This window comes from Calypte anna, chromosome 7 (genome assembly GCF_003957555.1).
Source record: "Calypte anna isolate BGI_N300 chromosome 7, bCalAnn1_v1.p, whole genome shotgun sequence".
NCBI classification, from domain to species: Eukaryota; Metazoa; Chordata; class Aves; order Apodiformes; family Trochilidae; genus Calypte; species Calypte anna.
Genome location: NC_044253.1, coordinates 27,219,468 through 27,236,559, shown reverse-complemented (window position 1 = coordinate 27,236,559; position 17,092 = coordinate 27,219,468). Strand labels below are relative to the sequence as shown.

Below are 17,092 nucleotides of genomic sequence, written 5' to 3'. Positions count from 1 at the left end.
ACCCATCAAATAAATACTCTGATGCCCACTGGGACATTAACCAGTTTAGCATTACCTCTTCAATGGATTTTTTCCACTAGCCAGCTTTCAAGACTTGGAGATATCCAGGATGTCAGCATAAAGGGCCACTGCTGGGTCACTGCTCTGACCAGACCCGTGGAGATAAGGAGAGGTCAGTCAAATCATAGAATCATAGAATTGGCTGGGTTGGAAGGGACCTCTGAGATCCTCAAGTCCAACCTTTGATCCACTACCACTGTGGTTCCCAGACCATGGCACTGAGTGCCACATCCAGTCTCTTTTTAAATATCTCCAGGGATGGAGAATCCACTACTTACCTGGGCAGCCCATTCCAATGCCTGATCACCCTCTCCATAAAGAAATTCTTTCTAATATCCAACCTAAACTTCCCCTGGCACAACTTAAGACCATGCCCTCTTGTCTTGTTGAAAGTCATTTGGCAAAAGAGCCCAACCCCCACCTGGCTACCCCCTCCTTTCAGGGAGTTGTAGAGAGTGATGAGGTCTTCCCTGAGCTGCCTCTTCTCCAGGCTGAACAGCCCCAGCTCCCTCAGCCTCTCCTCATAGGGTCTGTGCTCGAGTCCCTTCACCAGCCTGGTTGACCTCCTTTGGACCTGCTCCAGGACCTCGATCTCCTTCCTGAACTGGGGGGCCCAGAACTGGACACAGTACTCGAGGTGTGGCCTCACCAGGGCTCAGTACAAGGGCAGTATGATTCTAAAAATGATTCTAAGCAGGAAAACTATGAGCCCCAGTAGAACCATTTACACACAAACACATCCCTGTTTGGCTTTCTCAGGTGATAAAGCTTCCTGTCCTCATTAAGGCAGTGGGCCTGGTCTGAAATGTGCTCCACTTCTGGACATACACCATGCATAAACCTTGTCTTTCCTTCCTGCTGTGAAGATATACAGCCTGTTGGTGGTCAATGCACTTCAGCACACCATGAGACACAATGCTGCAAGTCTTTAGCTTTGGAGATGTTATTTCTATAAAGCACCTTGTGGGAATGACCATCTGTACCTTTAGGATCTACACAGGCTTCTTGCTTTGTTGCCACATAGGCTGATGCTGTAAAAACCTTCTGAGGTCATGGCAGCAAGCACAAATTTAGCAGAATATTATCACTACACTGTCATCAGACAAGAACAACTCAGATAAAGCTATCAAGCTGGCATTAACATCAAGATTGAATCAAATCAAATCCCACACTTCCAAAACTTTTACATATTTCAGATTTCCTCAGCAAACAATCTGATGAGTAATTTGTCTCACGTGACAGGAGCTCAGCAGTGAACTGCATTAAGAAAAGGTTGGACTTACCCTTGTATTTGCAAGGGGTTCCTTACCAGCCACTTATACACCTTACACCAAATACAAATTATTTGGTATCACTAAATGGTTCATAAAGCTTACAGAGTTCCAGTGTCAGGCCAAAGCCCTGAATGAGAGTGAGCACAGGAAGAATAAAGATGAAATTTTCCTTTGTACAAACAGAATAGATGTTTTTCCTCCTTTCTAGGTACACCAGGGTTTCCTCAGAAAAATCATCTAACCACTGCTTGTGGAGACAATAAAGGCAACACATCCTACTTCTATAACAGGCAAGAGATTGCCAGAGCTTCAGGGAGCCTGGGAACAGTTAGAATAAAGCAAGCCCTGATCAAAAGCACAGATTATATACCCTATCACAGAATGCATTTGGTGTCTGCACTTTCTGTGCTTGAGGAAAGCATGGAAAAGCACATTTCTTCAGAAATACAGAAGTCTCATGGAAAATTCTTCAGTCAGGACATATTTTTCTTTTCCAACTTGGGTACAATTTTCCTCTTGAAAGCCACATCCTCTGTCTTTCATCTGAAAATACTGTAAGTGCAAGTCCACTTTATTCAAGGGATTTTGGTGATATACAGCCACACATCCAAAGACAGATCAAGGAGGAAACTGCCTCAGCAAAAGCCAGAAAGCTTTGAGCAAGCTGCTGTGGAATACAAGTTTGACAGCAGATTTCAAACCTAGGTACAGATAAAAGACTCCATAGATTTTAGGAGGTCTAGCACCACACATTAAGACTAAACTGCCTTGTAATAATTGTATTATTTTCCAATATTTAGCAGTTTAATATAACCATTGGGGTAGATTTGTAAACTGTCCATCTCAGGAGCTTTTGCCTATTCTCACTGTAAAAACTGGTAGAGGAAAGAGCAGATCTGTCCTATCAGACAGATCAAAAAGAATACCAAGAAAATCTGATTACAACTTCTGAAAATAAAGTAAGCTGGCTCATCCAAAAAAAAGGTCACCTCAACAACATGACTAATAGTATTTAATCAAATGTGACAATCTTCTTAAATACTTCCATGACAGCAGCTGTGTTATAAACTGTAAACTCTAAAAGAAGATGATGTCTGAGTTTGAAGTTTAAGAAACCTAAGAAAGGAAAAGGTAACAACAGGCATAACAAAAACTGATGAGGAACATAACTGTGAGGATAATGAAAAGAGGAAAAAGTCCAAAGGTAGATGAGCTTTGAGTCCTGAAGAATTTAATTCCCTATGTATGTGCACAGTGTGTGAAACTATACACAGGAATGAAGGGGAATATATACACATACACACATACATAATGCTTATTTTAAATAAATGTTAGAGAGTACTTAGAAATAACCCAGTCAATACAAAAGGATTATGATGTATGTTGCAATGATACCAAATATTTATTTTTCTCTTTTAGTTTTCATTTTGCAATTACATGAAAAAGCAGATGAAAAAGCTAGCTAAGCCTTTTTGTCTCCTTATGCAAGGGCTCAAAATATCACAACAGAGTACTTCATCCCAAATGACCCCCTACTATAAATAAAATAATTGTACCTGCAATTTAGTGCTTATCCATAAATCAGGACCCATATACAGTAAAAGAACGGACGATTAAGCTGACTACACTTTGCTCTTATTAGTTTCAATTCACGTATTTAGACAATTACATTGTAGTAAAAACTTTATGGAGGCATAGTGCACTCATAAATAATGCATCTTCACAGATTTGCAGCAGGCAGTAGAAAACAAGCTTGTATGCCAACAGTACCTGAGCTGCAGTTTAGTGAAATGTATGTCAAGCTCCATCTCCTTCTCAGGTAGTGCAAATCTCCTAGGAGAGTGACAGTGCTGACCAGTAAATATATTTCTTTGCACTGCAGTCCATGCACATCATGATTTTTTTGAGTGACTTTACATGGCAGCACTCACTACTAACTCAGGTACTATTTTTAAACTCAGAGCACACAAGATGTGGTGTCTAAGGCCCCTCTCTGTCACAGCAGAATATTCATAGGACAGGCAGATGTGGAAACATGGTGCCATCTCAATCCCCTCTCCCAGGAAAAACAGCAAGTGTGAAAATACTTGCAGACTACTGATTTTCAGGAACTGTAGTCATTGGTAAGTAGTCTTTTAATTTTACCTTGAGAACTGTAGTCCACCAGTAAGCTCACACTGCTGGGGACTCCTTGCTGGCTCCCATCTCCATATCATGCTTTTCTTTTCAGAGGGACTAGAAAGTCCTTCACACAAACAGCAGCTACGGGTGTGGTGCCAGGGAAGTTTCAGGTGTTCTGACAACAGCATTGTCCTGGTTTGGGCCAGGATGAAGGTGATTCTCTGTCTTGGGCTTTTGCTTTCAGCTGAGCCTCTTTAAGTAGTTGCTGAGATTGGCAGCGGGTCCCTCAGACAATGTCTGCTTTCGGGGCCGATAACACTTGATGTTTATAGGTACTGCCGGGGACTGGTATGCAGAGCCAAGGACACTGCTCAGCTCTGAGGAAAGCATTTTACCATCCAGGAGCCCTCCTTTGGGGAGGAACAGACAACATAGATGTTAGAACTGACCAAACGGAGTATTCCATCCCATAGACATCACACTCAGTATAAATTTGAGGGATTTTCCAAATTTCACTCTCTCTTTCCGGCGCCTCTTCCTGCTTCAGCTAGCTGCTTCCCTTCTTGCCTCTCGTCCTGCTTCTTTCCCTGCCTCCAGCTCCCGACTGCTACCAACTACAGGAGTCCAGCCTAGACTTTCCCAGGGCTACCCTGCAGCCTCGGTTGATGTGAGAGTTGTTGGGGGAGAAGGGGGAGGAGGGTGGTTCTTATTTTTTTCTTTTCCTGTATTTCTGTATGTGTTCACTAATTTACTCTATCATTGCTGTTTCATTAAAGTCTTGTAGTTTAATCTCCAACTGAGAAGTCTCTCTCCCTTGTTCTCTCTCCCTTCTTCATCAAGGAGGAGAGTTATTAATAGAGAGCGTCTGTTTCGGTTTAACCGCCGGGCCAGTGTTAAACCTTGACAAGCATAAACTTTAAAACATTCACAGCTCCAGCTAGCTACTCAAGATGTTATCCAGCACAGGGCTACTTCACACTTATTTCTGATGCATCTCGAGCTCAGGTGGAACACACTGAGGATCAAAAGTGGTGCTCACTTGAGCAGGCTCATGGTTTTTAGAACAAGATGATCTCTGCTTTCAAAGCCAGCGTAGAGAAAAGAGCCCTTCAGAACTGCTGGATATTAGCACTAGTCTTGGAGTTTAAATATCTTAAATTGTATCACCAAAATGCCTTCTTGATATGCAAAATCATGAATGTGGAAAAGTGGATGCCTATATGGTTTTGTGGTTTTGTGATGTAAGGGAAACTCATGCCCTGTTGAAATAATATTTAACATAGTCTACAAGCATATAATGTCTATAAATTCATGCAAGGGGTGGGGTGGAGGGAAAGGAAAGGCAGGATAGAGATGGGGAGGGTATGAGATCCAGGTCTGTACTCCCATGGTGTGCACATCTTGTTGATGGCCGAAGTCAAAAAGACCTTTCCTGAGATGCTCTGTGACCAATAAGAGGCCTCCAATACACATAAGAATACTTTTTCCTCACAAATCAGTCTCCCTCTTGAAGAGTTCAGAAAAAACAGAGGGTGAGCTGCTGACTGAAATACTTATCAATGTATCAGATTGCTTCCTAGCAGAATATAAGCAAATTGCACCATCCTTCTCGTTGACAGTATATACAATTGTTCTGCCCATCTCAAATCATGAATGATATCCTTGGATTTGAGAATAAAACTATCTGCATGCATTCTGTGCTGCTCTAAAAGCCATCATCTGTATGTGAAGTACCTGTATGAAGGGTTACTGACTCTGGCTATCAAAGGTTTCCAAGTAAAACCCCTCACCCTGACTGACATGCATCCATTTTCAACAAAAAAAAAAAAAGAGAAGGGAAACAGAAGCAGCACTCGCTGCAAACACAAGTGGATTTTGCTATTGGAATAGGAAGCATCTCATTCTGTGGAAAAAGGTCTCTGGAAATACCTAAGTGCATGAGTGAAGACATATGTGAGAGCATTTTCTGGAAGCTATGTTACTGAAGTGTTTGGCACCTAGGACAACTGGGCATGAGGATAAATATGCATCCAAACATCTCTTTCACAGTTTGAAAAATGAAACTACTGGGTGCAGAAGACCTTGCTGGTATTCAGCCTTAGAACATCTCCTAAGGTATACTAGGGATGAGATGGGGTAATGTGATAGTTTTTTTCCTTTTCTTCCCCTCCTCTAAAGGCTAAGCTTTTGCCTGCAAAGTCATCTGGAGAGTTTGCTGGAGTTAGATCACCAGAGTGATCCAACCAGAGACAGAGCAATATCTCACTTTATCTGGAGTGATCTATGCAACCACTACTTCTGAAGGCCTTCACTCCTGTGGAGCATGCAAGTGGCAGGGCACTGTAACAGTAACATTTTGACTCATGAAGGAAATCTTCAGAGACACATCATTACGTCAAAAGAGATGTTCCAAAGGGCAAGACACCAGCCAGTCTTCCAGCCAAGATCAGAGGTGGTAAATCTTCCCCCAGATCATCTTGAACTTGGAATTGCAGTTGCAAAATTCTTTTAAGTCTAGGATAAGCATTCAGCTTCCTTTCCTTGAAACAAGGTCACACTGCCTTTAAGTATAGCACAAAGGTGGTAAGACATGAAACAGATTCGTGCCCTATACTTTAAGGCATGACGTCAGCCTCAGAAGCCAGGGCTCTTTGACTGGTGTTGCTATTGTCCTGTTAGATAATTATGGCAGATGGTAAAGGAAGAGCTCTATTTCATGTTTATTGAAAGAGAGATTGCAGGATCCTTATCACAAAAGCTACTTCGTCTTGATTTTCCCAAACAGCCCTTATCCCCAGCAAGAAATTTGCTAACAGGTGACGTACTTGTCCAGAATTTGAATTTTTTTTTTGGCTTCCAAACTGGACTTAGGCAAGAAACTGGAGAAAACCATGTTTTTTAATCAAACAAGCTTTATTAATACAAAGGGTGAACTCAACTGATTTAAGACAACAGCATAGAGATACACCTGGCTAAGATTAGGCTGTAGAAAGCAATTCTTACCCTCTTTAGGAAGTCTTGAAAAACTATACAATCACCATAAGACAGAGTAAATTAGATACTTCTTGGATCCACAAGTGAGATCAGTACTGGCAATGGCAGTGCTGTTTGTTCTCCACAGTTCTGTAGCAGCCCATTTTCTCTCTCACCATTGAAAGACAGCACCCAAGACAGGCCCTACAGGCACCCTAACTCCTCTTGGTCTAAAGGTATGAGCACAGACAACTGTCTGGAGGAAACTGCTTAAAGAAATGCATTTCACACTCAGGATTAGTTTCAAGTGCCTGTGGCTGCCCCTTGACAGTGGCTGTGAGAACTCTGTCAAGGTCACATAGGGCAGCAAAGGAGAGAATCTCTTCCATATGAGGAATCTGTACTTGACCAGAAATTGCCAGGGCTCTTCAGAGGAGTTATACACCTTAGACTGCTTTAGAAAGTGGCACCTGAATTTCAACATTTTCTTTTAGTATACCCAGAAGCAGCAAGAATGACAGTCTGAGGCTGATAACCTGGCTCAGTTCAAGGAAGAATATCTCACAGGAAAGAACTCAAGACCAAATGAATTTAAACAGACTGCTTTCACAAGAAAATAGTATAGCAAATTAAAGAAAAAAAAAACAACTTTTCCCCAAAGGCAGGACACTTCCTCACTATACTACTTTTTGTCAAAAAGCAGACATTCTCACTGTGGGAAAAAGTCTAGATAAATAAAACATAAGATAAAACAAAACCTCCATGGGTGGCTCAAGACTGCAACATAACCTTAGAAGACATTACTGGCATATTACTGAGTTTAAGACTGAAAACAGACCAGAAGAGCTGGTGGGTGACAGAAATTTCAGACTGCTTTATTGGAAATCAGGATACTTGGCCACAGTTCTGTCCAAAGACTTTTATACAAGAACCTTTTGGTCCATTTGCCATGAGTGAGACAGCACAGCAGGAACAGATCTGCCTGGCTGCAAAGGTCTTGGATTTGAATGACAGAGCCTCTATACATCCTAACTGTGAATGCAGACAGAGATTATCCCTTGACACAAGAAAACGAAGATAAGGATGAAAGGTGTCACAGGGGAAATACAGGAGAGAGTACTGATGTATGCAGGTAAAACCTGCACAAGTCTGGAAACTTTTTTATGAACTCTATGTTTCCAAAAATATCACCAAGGCCATCAGACATTCATGGAGCATTTTGTTTTGTTTTCAAACATGGTATCTACAAGTCAAGAGCAACATATATTACTATATCATTAAAGGAGAATGATTTCAACCAAGCATAACAGAGACAGGCAATTACAGCTGTGCACAGTGCTAACAAATGTAACATTCTAGCATGCTAACTGCTGAGATACAGGAGCTATTACTGCTCAGCACACAACTGAAGAACAATAACCAAAAACATAGTGAGGTAATTTTAAAACACAATACAGTTTAATCCCACTATTGTAACAATTGGACTACTCAGAACAGCAGGCTGCTGGGCATAAATCAGTACAATCAAAGATGGCTTTAAAGCCAAATGATTGTACTGCAGCAGCTTCTTGAAATAAGTCAAGCCAATTAAAAAAAAAAGTGCTTTAAAAAAGCCACCAACTACCTATCAAGCAGCAGAAGGAGCACTGGCTTTAAATGCACTATATGAAAGGCAACCTATTAGTTCCTTTTTCAAACATTCATTGCAGTCTTTACCTGGCTAATATGTACAGCAGAAACCTGAGCAGAACACACAGATGAGTGGCTTGGAGAGTTTGGCAGAGATTTGCAGGGTCCAATTGAGAGCTGCTGTTTCTTCCTTGTTGCAACGATCTTCTGAGCAACTATAGAAAAACAAAATATACAGGGAGGTAAGCTGCAGCAGACACTGGAAAATAAGGTATGCCAAAAGTACACAGAAAGCATAACACACAAAAACAGTGTTTTCCTTTGTCAAAGCTTGCTCCAAAAATTGACTGTAATACATCCAATTAAGATAACAGATGATGGTGTTCAACATTAAGCCCCATGTGAGGCTCCAGTCCTATTCTCTACGTGGATGAAGTTGTCCCAGAACCCTCACTCCACCAGGTACACAGCACGGAACCAGGAATTGAACTTCCAAGCAGAAGGGGAAAAGGCAGGTGCGCAGGTTCCAAAAGCAATACCAGGAATGCTGTAACAAGTCCACTATCTGCTTATAATGTCACACTTATGGTAGTACATATTTTCCATTCCTTTTCTGTATGTTCACCCTGCAGACAGAAGCATGAGCAACACCTGACTCACAACATAGCTCGGGTGCATCTCAGTGCTGTTTCCTAGCAGGATCCTGGAAGGTGTCCTACATTAGAGCTTGACAGTTCATTAGTAAAGCTACCACCCACAGTCCAACCAGGTTTACTTTGCTCTCTGCTGCTGAGGAATACAATGGACTTTTTAAAAATTATGGCCATTGCATAAGCACAATCAGTCTTGGGAGCCACCAGTTTGAAGTGTTTGAAACTAACAATAATCAGACTAATAAAACATAAAGGGTCCCTGACACAGAGTATCTGCATTGGAGATGCCACAAATCACATCCCATTCAAAATTCATTATGCTAAGATGCTGCACCATGATTCCTAGTTTTAGTTTTAGTTACTTAGTAGCACAAGCACCACTGGAAAAATGACAGATTTATTTTGCAAATTAAGAAATTTTTCTACAACATGCAAAGAAAAGCAGCATTGATGAAGCAGAGATAGGAAGCAGAGCCATTAACTTGTCCATATAATCAGCTTAACAGACTCAATATGAAAATAAACAATATAACAACAATAATAATAAACAGAAAAAGAGCAATGCAGTGATTTCCATACATCTCCTACAAGTTTTCAACTTTAAAAAGCCAAACTATTTTGGATGTTTTTTTCTGTGACACACTGGAATTTCATTTCATTTCGCTATTTAGCTTTGAGCTTAGGGAAGAGCTCTTTTTAGGTCATAAATACCTACATTGAAAATCCTTTATGCTACATTTGTTGTCTATCTTTTGGGTCACAACTTAGAAATAAACAAAACTTCAGTCCTCAGAAACAGAGACTAGTGTAGTGGGTAGGCAAAAATACTGCTAATAGAATTTGGCTTCCTTGCATGTACTATTCTTCATAAAGAGATGTACTTTCTGAAACTTGTGCAAAGGAGTCTGTAGTCACTTGCACTGTCTCCCCCAGTCAATAAGGCAGAAAGGCAACAATTATTGGCATCTACTTAAAAAGTCACACAGAAACTTGTTGCAATTAGACAAAGCATTCAATCTGTCTTGTACAGAAAATATAAAGAGATTTTATGTAAATTCCAAGACTACTTTTCTTCAATACATTATTATTATTATAATTGTAATATTATTGTAATACAGACAGCAACTCAAATGTAACTGTAATAACAAACGGGTCTGTGGTTTATGTTTTTTATGTAAAAGAACAATGGCATAACCATGATTTAGTGAGAATACATTGTTTAAAAAAATGGCTTGCACATATGAAGAAGCAGCTTCATTAGTTACATCCCACCTTCAATAGGCCTCTTATCATACTGAAAGGATGATATCAATTAATTTATCTTTCCCTGGCATATTGATCATAACCTTCATCAGCTAATCATGTTTAAATGACAGAGGAATATCATGGCACTCTGTCATTTCAGACCCATTGGTTTATTGATCTGAAGCCTGCAAAGCCATATATTAAAATATTTTAAAACACATTAGTGAATGCAGAGAGCAAACCGAAGGTCAGGATTTAACATATCCACATGGATTTGTCTTCATCATATGTGGTAAAGATCTAAATTAAGACCAAAAATTAATTAAAAGCACACGTGAATGAAAACTACCTTCTCAGCAAAAGCTTTTGCTCTCTCACTGAAGTGGTGATTAGTCAAGGAAAATATTTACCTCTTTCCTTCAATCTGAATATAGGTGTGTTTGTAGCATCATATTAACGTGCATGCAGCCCTGCCAAATTATCACTCTAGGAAGGCACAAGGCAGGAAAACCCAAGATAATCTGAAGAACTCACCTACTCAAATACAATGTTAGTTGAGAACTACAAAACCAGACACTAAAAAAAAAAAAAAAAAAAAAAAAAAAAAGCAGAAGCTGTTATTCTAGAAATACACAGGTTAGCATATAACTAGAAGTGTGATCCACAAAACAGCTAGAAACTAAACCTTACACAGAGCAGCACAAATGGGAATTTATCCTGTGCAGTGTAAGCATGCAGCAGAAGATCTACCATTACCTCCTCAAAACTGTGCTACCGATTTTGGAATAGATAATTCTTAGCTTTAAATTTCTTAGCTCTTCCCTGTGTTAGAAAAATGATATGCCCCCTAATGGAAATCCCCTTCTGAGCTGCCAAACCTTCCCAATTCCCCCTCCATTTCGGCAACAAGGCGAATATTCCCTGCCAGAGCAAATTCCTCCTGCCTCTTCTGTCTCTTCATTAGGCAACCTGCTTTCCTTTGAGACACCAAACAGTTTTTGCTTCTTTCATTGCAGTCCTGTAGCCGTCACTCCATAATTAGATTGCATTCAATATTCAAGTGCTCAGGGCTACTTGCCCTTGGATATGATGGTGATAGGAGCTTCAGAAGTACCTAAAGGAGTACCCTGACCCTTCAAAGTTTGCAACATACAAAAGACATGACTGATCATCTGTGGGGCAATTGCTGGACTGTCAAAAGACCTACTGTGCTCTTTCTAAAGCTACCTTGAGAGAAGAGATGAAACCTAAATCTTGCCCATCAGAAGTCAATAAAAGGGGTTCAGCACATATCTCCCCAGCAGTGCTGCTGCAAATTCACATTTTCTACATCTTCTATTCCAGAGAAGAAAGCCCTGAAATACACATAACTTAAAATGGCTGGCACTGAAAACCTCACAGATCTGCTAACTCCTGCTGCTGACATCTTCAGACACAGTAGTTAGGAGGAAAAAAAACACAGTTAAATGGTTGTGTAGCAAGAGAGAAACACACCATAATTATAAGAACTTAAGCCAGATCCAGAGAACAGCTATGCTGTACTTCACTACTTCACCTCCAAACCTGTTTCCATTACACCTTTGTTAGGACTCAAAGTAGCAGGTGGCCAGGACAAGGCAGTGGCAGGAAAAATCCTTAAACCAAGACATTTTGTTTCCACAGCTACAACTATATACAGGTTCACACTGGACTTAAGAACAACTTTGTCAGAGTATTCCTAGATTAGAAAATGTCCACAAAGATGAATTGTTTTTCCAAATGGCAGTGCCACCACCATCACACTTTAGGCAGCTGAGTGGTTGGGTGGGACCTCTGCTGAAAACTGCACAGCAAGAAATACTGCTGTTCAGGAAAGCCTGATGCTATGGCCTTATGTAAACATAATTTTACTGTTAATAATAGCCAACCAGTGTACATCATTAACCAATTTAAGACTACTCAGAGACAAAAACTTCAGATTAATATTGAAGTGCCTATAATTGAAATGTCAGCCCAGAGGAAGCTATACAATTAAACCAAATGCTCTTCTATAAAGTGAATAGAGAAGCAAGAAAGCAGAAATATTTTTGCCCCAGAGCTTTCAGGTTCCATCTCATCCCAAAGATGATTCAGTGTTTCTGAATTTAAGGCAAATATACTCCCTAAGATCTGTTTCTAAAACAAATGAACAGACTCAATCTATGTGGCAGACATAAAAAATAATCAAGATAGTGACAAGCATTTAAACTATTTTTAAAAATCAATTGAATTCTCTCTACTTTTATATACTCAATTAAGCTATCAATTTCAGAGAGATTTTTATTGTAAGCCATTAACTGCAATATAAAAAAGCTAAACCAAATTTATTTGTAAAGTCAAGACCTTTTCTGCAAATAAATACAGATATATTGAGGATATTTACAGTTACAAACCAGCAGAACTGGTGTTTAGCAAATATTTGGGTTTTGAGGAAGACCGGTGCTTATTTCTTATATATTTAACCTAATTTCACAAGTCAGAATGACTGGAAGCTATATTTTGCTTTTAGGCTTGTTAATTAAAAACAGGTGAAATTCCTGATCTGCAAGATGAATAAAATGTTTAAGTTTGGAGAGAAAGTTCTTGACCTGAATGCCTCTTCTTCCATGCCTGACCTGACTCACCAAAACAAAATTAACCTTCCCACCCCCTGTCACTTTCATCTCCAATGCTACTTTTTGTTAGTTGAGCCACCTATTAACTTTTCTCTGGATAGTTACTGGAAGGCCACAGCACCAGGCAGGAAGGCTCAGTGGTCTATAGCTGCCTCGGAGCTGGGAAGAAAAGCAGCAGCACTCCAGCTCGGCAGATCTGCATTCCAAACTACCACTGTTTCCATTTGCACATGGACAATTACCCAGAACGCTGATATTTGCCAAACAAAGCTCTCCCATTTCACTCCTGGCAGTGTGGTGCTGACAGCCAGAGGACTATCACTAACGGGAGGAATATCAGGCCATCTCCACTCCCCAAAACCCAGAGCTGAGCTTCCATAATGCTCCATTTTGGAGCTAATCACCATTAGAAATACTGTTGCCAGAGTAACTGCTCTGACAGAGCTGTCTTTCCTGGGTTCAAAGGGCTGTTCACATGTCAACTTCTCCAGCAGTGTGAGGCTGCTTTGGTGGGGGCAGCCAGGTCTCTAAAATCTCATTAGCACAGCTTCATTCAAGCATCAGGACAAGAAAGGAAGAGCCCTGGGGGGAAAACGCTCCTTGAAAGAAGTCCAAGACACAACAAGTAAGACTGTCTGTCTCATCTAGCTCCACACCTCTTAAAACTGAAAACACAAAGTTACCTCTGCATCACCTAACAGATGTATTTAGGGAAACCTCATCTAGCCCAAGAGCTGAGCTCTGTTTTAAGGCGAGTCCTGGAGAACATTCAGAGATATCAACAATCACATCACTGCTGTCTTTCCCAAAAGGCCGTGAATAGAGCTCCCTTTATGCTGTTCTTTACCAAGCAACATTTGAACTAATAAAAGGAAAGACTTCAAGAACACAATGTCTGTAACATCTGTAACATCTGGCATAGATATACAATGCATATTCATAATATAAATTCATTTTACCAGTACAATAGTACTACATACTTAAGAGATGCAAACAGTCTTCCTGAATTACTACTAATTTAAATCAAATTGGTTTCTCATAAAAACATGTATAATACCATTTATTTATCTCCACTGTGTGTTTGAGTAGGAAGAAACACCATGTTCAGTAAAAACCTGCCATATTGTGCAAAATATGGGAATGCAAGAATTGGGTAAGTAAATTTTTGTGGCAGTAGATTTCCTTCCACTTACTGCCAGAACACAGATTTCAGCTGAAGCTGGAATGCTTATGGATGACTGCAAAACAAAAGAAGGGACAAACACTCATGAATATCTATTTTAACTGCTGGACAAAAAAATAAATCTGAAATGTACACAAAGCTTACCTTTCATCTTCAAACACCACCCACCCCCAGTCACCTCACAGGCCACTTTGAACAACAAACATCATTGTGTCTTTGGGGAAAGTCTCTGTTCAATTCCTACCAACCATTAGGGATTCCTAAAGGTGAAGAACTAATTTTAAATGAAACCCAAATGCTCTTGCTGATGGGAAGAGTTGGACCTCTGAAAATAAATGTTGGGTTTTTTTACTTCTCTGACAAATTTTAATTCTTGCAAACCTGTGGGTTGGAGTCACATTCATGACCAGTACTGATGTGACTGCTTTTACAGACCATCAAGAGAACTGGGCTGACGAAAAGCAGAGAATGTTTACCTTGCTGCAACTGGTGCTAAGCAAGGTGCTTGGTAAGATGATGAATAATAAGGAAGAGTAACCAGTATCTGCACCATACTGCATCCTGAGAAGGGCATGGTCTCACTGCACAGAGAGCCAAAGCCCACGCTGATACTTGGAAGTGTGAGCAAATTCATGTTTCGTCACAAGGCTTACATAAGAAACCTGATTCTGTTTAAGTGATAAGAATTGTGAAAAATGAATTTTACATTAGCACAAGGTCTAAATATTTGCCTAGCGCTTATAATCACAAAGCAAGGAAAGAGCTTCAGAACCATCACAAAATTTGTAACCCTGCATTTTGCAACACCAAGCATAAGGACAAGTGTTAATTCCATCACCCAGCTTGACCCTGCACTGCCTGAGTCCCTCCTGGAGCTGATATGGTCAACGCTTGCTGCCTCCCCTCTTTTATTACTTTGTTCCTACAGAACAGAGAAACTAATACAGAGATAAGTATCCCAGCTAGCACCTCCAGCCAAGAATATGAACACTAGGGCATAAATAACCTAGAAGTGAAAGAATTTGCACCTGGGAACACAGCCCAGGAGTGCCGTTCAGATACATGGTAAGAGAAGAGGCAATGGGCACAAGTTGCTCCAGGGGAAATTCCAATTGGACACAAGAGGTAAATTTTTCACTATGTGGACAGTCAGACATGGAATGGTCTCCCAGGGGAAGTGATGGACTCCTCCACTTTGGAAAGTTCTATGCCTCAGTTTGACAAGGTGATGAGACACCTCATGCAACCTGTAGTATTAGAAGGGTTGGACCAGATGATCCTTGAGGTCCCTTCCAATCTAAAATTCTATGACTGTGATTAACTAATTATTGCACAAGGCCTGGTACCTAAAAAAAGTCCCAGTAACCTCAACAGAACCTGGTAGGGAGCAGGAAAGGGAAAGTAGAAGCATAACCAGCATAACTAATACATTAACAAAATCATGCTTCATTAGATGAACAAAAATAATTTGGGCAAATCATGCCTGACAAACCCTGTGGTATTCTAGGAAAAGGTCACAACATCAATAGACAAGGGGAGAGCAAATGACATCTACCTGGACCTGAGCAAAGCCTTCAACACAGTCCCACACCGTGCCAGTGAGCACACAGTCCCAGTTAACAGACTCCAGTCCTTGTGAGAGCTTCAAAGTTACTCCCAAAACAGGAAGACAAGTTTGAACACAAGATTCTAAGTTCCATTTCTGTCATAATATTAAAACAAATTTATCCTCATTTATGTCTCAGTTACCTTCTAGGGCTGTTAATTTGCTGGAAATGAAGGTATTGTATTGATTACTTCTATTAGGAGATTTAAATACTGACTGTAATAAACAGTTACCTTCAGGATGGAACAAAGGCAAGGCTACTCATGTTAATTTTGGAATGAAAATATCACCAGGACAGTGAAGCATACAAGCTATGAAGTTAACAAAACAGCAATATAGCTTCTGCCAAATACAGATCAAGGAGGATAAGCAAAGCCATGTACTTTGCTTATAGGTATTAGTCTTCACTTTCTTTAATGTGGAATAGTTATAACTTTAAGCTGAACATAATTGTTTGAGATACCCATTTATATTTTTCTGGGAACGATGGGCTAATACACAGCTCAGCAGCAGGTCTACCTGTAGCAGAGCAGGCTCTTTAAAGCCAGCTCAGGCTCATCAGGGCTGTAACTAAGCAATATGAGAAATGTCTACATTGAACATAAAGTGCATTATTGTTTTATTATATTATGACACAGTTTCCTCAAAAGAGCTTGAAGTTGTATCTTATTACTGAAATGCACAATTCTTTCACCTACTAAAACTCCTCAAAATTAGATAGTTTCCAACAATTATAAGGCTACCTCAAAAAGCAAGCAAATAGGAAACAATATATATGAACAAAGGAATTTTATACTGAAAAATATTGTTTCATGATCACATTTATTAGTAACAAAGTTCAGTTATAATAGGCTTGTTCAGTGTTCATGATTCTAAAATATTTTAATACAAACCTCCTTGAAATAGATTTAAAATACCACCTTACTGGTTACCTTTGTTTTTATGCAATGCTTTAATTGAAATACACATTTCAGCTCTAGCTCTCAGAAATAATAACTTTGTTTTACCAGATACAAAAATACAGCTATAAATAAGTGTCAGTATGAAATCTCTCTAATCAATGCCTATATATTTTTTTTTCTTGCACAGGTAATTACCAGTAATGCTGTATATCATTTATTCAACACCTTTGATGGAAATCACTGTCTCGCAAGCTTTAAGTAAACAAATATATCAATAAATCTGCTAAAAAATCTGGTAAGCATCTGACATCTAAAGAAATCTAAAAAAAAAACCCTATGTTTTCTCCACTACTCAAACTGTATTGCAAGCAGAAGCATACAGCTTGAGGATTTATAGGGCAAACACTGCTTCAGAAACACAGGTAAAGACCTTCGCCCATAGATTTACCCAAGCAGTAAGTTATGAAGCTCTCTTGATAGTTCCATTATGAGGGAATCAAGCAATAAAATCTGGTATTTCCCACACAAAGATGCAATATTAAATACAAAGGTTAAAAAGCATTGAAAAAAAATTTTAAAATCCAGCCAAACCACACCCTGAACAAACCAGAAACAGAAAACAGGATATTGGAATACAGTGTCAAAATGAAGTTTTGTAATATGCTCATTTAATAGGTTTTTAATTATCTTTTAAAGCAAAGATTATTCAACATAGCAGTTGTATGTTATTTAGTATCAAAGCACACAGAATTATTTATTAATCATATCAAAACAGATATAAAGAATGCAGCAATACCATGCTTAAAAATTTTA

The 17,092-nt window shown here is 39.6% G+C and overlaps 1 protein-coding gene across 5 annotated transcripts in view; it reads right to left on the bottom strand.

The window, feature by feature from the left end:
- The window catches only part of AGAP1 (ArfGAP with GTPase domain, ankyrin repeat and PH domain 1), a 352,299-nt gene that overhangs the window by 189,637 nt on the left and 145,570 nt on the right, over positions 1-17,092 (bottom strand). For all 5 annotated transcript variants that reach the window (XM_030453884.1, XM_030453885.1, XM_030453886.1 and 2 more), the window contains one exon: positions 8,145-8,272. In XM_030453884.1, the coding sequence (XP_030309744.1) occupies positions 8,145-8,272 (128 nt within the window). The remainder of the gene's footprint in view (positions 1-8,144; positions 8,273-17,092) is intronic.